Source organism: Chrysochloris asiatica, unplaced genomic scaffold (assembly GCF_000296735.1).
Source record: "Chrysochloris asiatica unplaced genomic scaffold, ChrAsi1.0 scaffold00381, whole genome shotgun sequence".
Lineage (NCBI taxonomy): Eukaryota > Metazoa > Chordata > Mammalia > Afrosoricida > Chrysochloridae > Chrysochloris > Chrysochloris asiatica.
In genome coordinates, this window is record NW_006408899.1 from 951,988 (window position 1) to 955,025 (window position 3,038).

Here is a 3,038-nt window from a genome sequence, read left to right on the forward strand (position 1 = left end):
GAACTGACTCAACAGCAGTAACAACAACAAAGTAGAGCTAATATACTCAACCTCCAGGGTGACCAGTAGATTCCAACCCCGGAACCCAAGTTCTGTGGCTCGGGTTTCCTTTGCTTCTGTCGGAGCCCTCAACATAAGAGCGTACACGGAAAGCACTTCCGGCCGGATTGAGTGGCGCTTGGAGCGGATCCCAGCGTGGCTCCGGTGCGCCGCTCCCTAGACCGGGGCGAAAGGAGGGAGTACACGGACACCACTTCCGGCCGGACTGAGTGGCGCCGGGAGTGGACCCCAGTGTGACTCCCGTGCGCCACTCCCTAGGCCGGGGCGAAAGGAGGGAGTACACGGACACCACTTACGGCCGGATTGAGTGGCGCCGAGAGCGGATTTCGGCGTGACTCCCGTGCGCCGCTCCCTTGGCTGGGGCGAAGGAAGGGAGTTACCCCGTTTATCACGGAGAGGAGTCCCACGTACCTGGACGCGCTTCACCATGTGGCGGCAACTGACTCGCGCCGGTGCGCCGCTGCTGCGAGTGCCTTTGTCAGGTGAGAACTCCCTTTGGGTCCCTAGAGAACACGACTTTGTGCTCCGCACGCCCCAATCCGATGCCTCCCCTACCGCCAGCAGGCTCTGTGTTTAGTTGTTGAAGCCCTGCATACGGCGACGCCACCCCCACGCAGCGTTCGCACTGAGGAATCACAGCCGCCTCTAGGGGTCGTCTTGTCTCCTTGGGGACCTGCGTCCCACCGTTCACACACAGGTTCCCCCAGTCCCCGGCCCGGATGCTCGCGTGGTTTAACCTGAGTTGTCTTCGTAGGTGTTGGGGCGGCCTCGCCCGCCTGTGCCGGCCTGAAGACGCTGCTCCCGGTGCCCACCTTTGAAGGTGAGAGCGGATCTGCCTTGTCCTGGTTACTAGATCTTGCCTGTCTTGGAACCCATCAGAGGCTAACTGAAGACCGAAGAGTGCTCTGGCCCCGCCTATCCCCCATTCCCTAGTTCAGTAAACAGGTATTAAGGCCATCGTACGAGGGGTATGGACGCCTGGTGTGGCGCTGTAGGGTCGGCACTGTGCTGCGAACCACAAGGTCGGCAGTTCAAACCCACCAGCTGCTCCTGGGAAACCCCTATGTAGAGTCGCTGAGTCAGAACCAACTCGATGGCACTTAACGACATACCACGGGTGCCATGGGGACATCATCTACCTCGATCTAAATGACCTTACATTTGGACTTTTGATGTTTTCTCCAAATGCGGTTTCACATTATGCATTGTTGTTAAGTGCTGTAGCAACCCTGTGTAGCGTTTCCCAGGAGTGGCTGATGGGTTTGAACCACCGACCCTGAGGTCCAGTGCTTATCTTACAGCACCACCCCAGGATGCCACATATTACATGGTCATAACAAAAATATGTGGAAAGCATTCATCTGTTAATGCCACAATTTTGTAAATCTTTTTCTTTTATACTGTGAACTTCAGAATAAAGACAGTCTTGGAGCTGAGGGCTTTCTACACATGCTTGCTAAGCTACTGGATGCCCCCATAGCATGTATTGACTTGGGAAAATGCTACTTCACTAAATTGCACTTGTTGCACATGAACTTGAGGAGGGGCCGTATCTTCAACATTACTGTGTTTTGTATTTGACTGCCTGGTAAAGTCCGGTCAGTTTGACTCTAGGAATGTTTAAAATGACTAGCGTGTCAACTTTTTTCCCCCTAAATTGTCATCCTTTAAGAAAATATGAGGGGGTTTCAAAAAATCATGGAAAACTTTTTGATCTTTCAATTCCACTTTCCACAGACTCTCTGAAGGCCCCTCATAGCAAATCCATCCTGGAGTTGTACCCATCCACCCTCACCTGGCATACTGTTGTGTGTTGCAGGTTCTGTGCAGGTCAGGGCATGAAAAGCCCCCCATTATTATATGAGGAGGCTCCTGGTGTGGCGCTGTCAGATCAGCACTGGACTGCGAACTACAAGGTCAGCAGTTCAGAACCACCAGCTGCTCCTCGGAAACCCTATATATGGTCACTGTGGGTCAGAACTGACTCAACAGCACTTAACAACAGTCATATGAGGGGGCTTCAAAACTTTTTTTAGAAAAATGGAATTTTTCCACAAACTTTTTGACAACGCTGCTTCATACAAAGAGGACAGCATGGATCAAAGTATTCCCGGGTTAGACGTTTTCTAGCAAGAGAGTGGCAATGCTGGCAATCTCATGTACAGTAATAGTGGTTTTTACCCCCTTTATAACCATTAGTATCTGGAGTTTTGGGGGGTTTTTTTAAGGTGTTTTACTCTTTGTTTGATATGTAGTTTCTAGGCCTCCAGTTTCCTCTCTTACAAAATGGAGATAAGACCATCTAATTTTCTGTTTCTTCACCTGGGTGATAGTTACATGGATATGTTCATATATTTACTTTGTGAGTATTCTGAACGCTATATTTTTTTATTTGGCCCTAAAAGTTCAAAATTTAAATTAAAAAAAAAATAAAAAAAGATGCCCTAATACCAAGGCTATAAAAATAGTTTTAAGGATTAAATAAGGTATATAAAGTATTTAGCTCAACATCTAGCACACAGTGAACATTCAGGCCCTCCCCCCCAAAAAAAAAGTATTCTGACAGTGTCTTATACCACTGTACTGTCGAAAAAAGTCATTTTTAATTAAAAAGTTTTGGTTTCCTATCTTCAAAGAAACATTACTTGCATTAACTATTGTCATAGCTGAAAGACTGCAGGGTCAGTAAAAGCATCCACAAGATAAACTTAGTATTTGTTGTTAAGTGCCATCAAGTCGGTTCCAACCCATAGCGACCCTGTACAGGGTTTCCAAGGCTGTAAATCTTTATGGGAGCAGAAAGCCTCATCTTTCTCCTGCAGAGCGGCTGGTAGTTTCGAACTGCTGACCTTGAGGTTCACAGCCCGAATCGTAACCACTACGCTACCAGAGCTCCTTGATAGAAGCCCTTGGAATTGTTTAGTGGTAACTTCCTTTGAAGACTTTCCCCTCATTGAGATGTGCAGTTTCAGTCATTG

General features: G+C 48.4%; 1 protein-coding gene across 1 annotated transcript in view; it reads left to right on the top strand.

Moving 5' to 3' along the window:
• The first annotated feature begins 487 nt into the window (after positions 1-487).
• MRPL16 (mitochondrial ribosomal protein L16) overlaps positions 488-3,038 on the top strand; it is a 4,604-nt gene continuing 2,053 nt past the window's right edge. Inside the window, exons 1-2 of the mRNA XM_006876461.1 lie at positions 488-542; positions 815-880. Coding sequence (XP_006876523.1) covers positions 488-542; positions 815-880 — 121 coding nt within the window. The remainder of the gene's footprint in view (positions 543-814; positions 881-3,038) is intronic.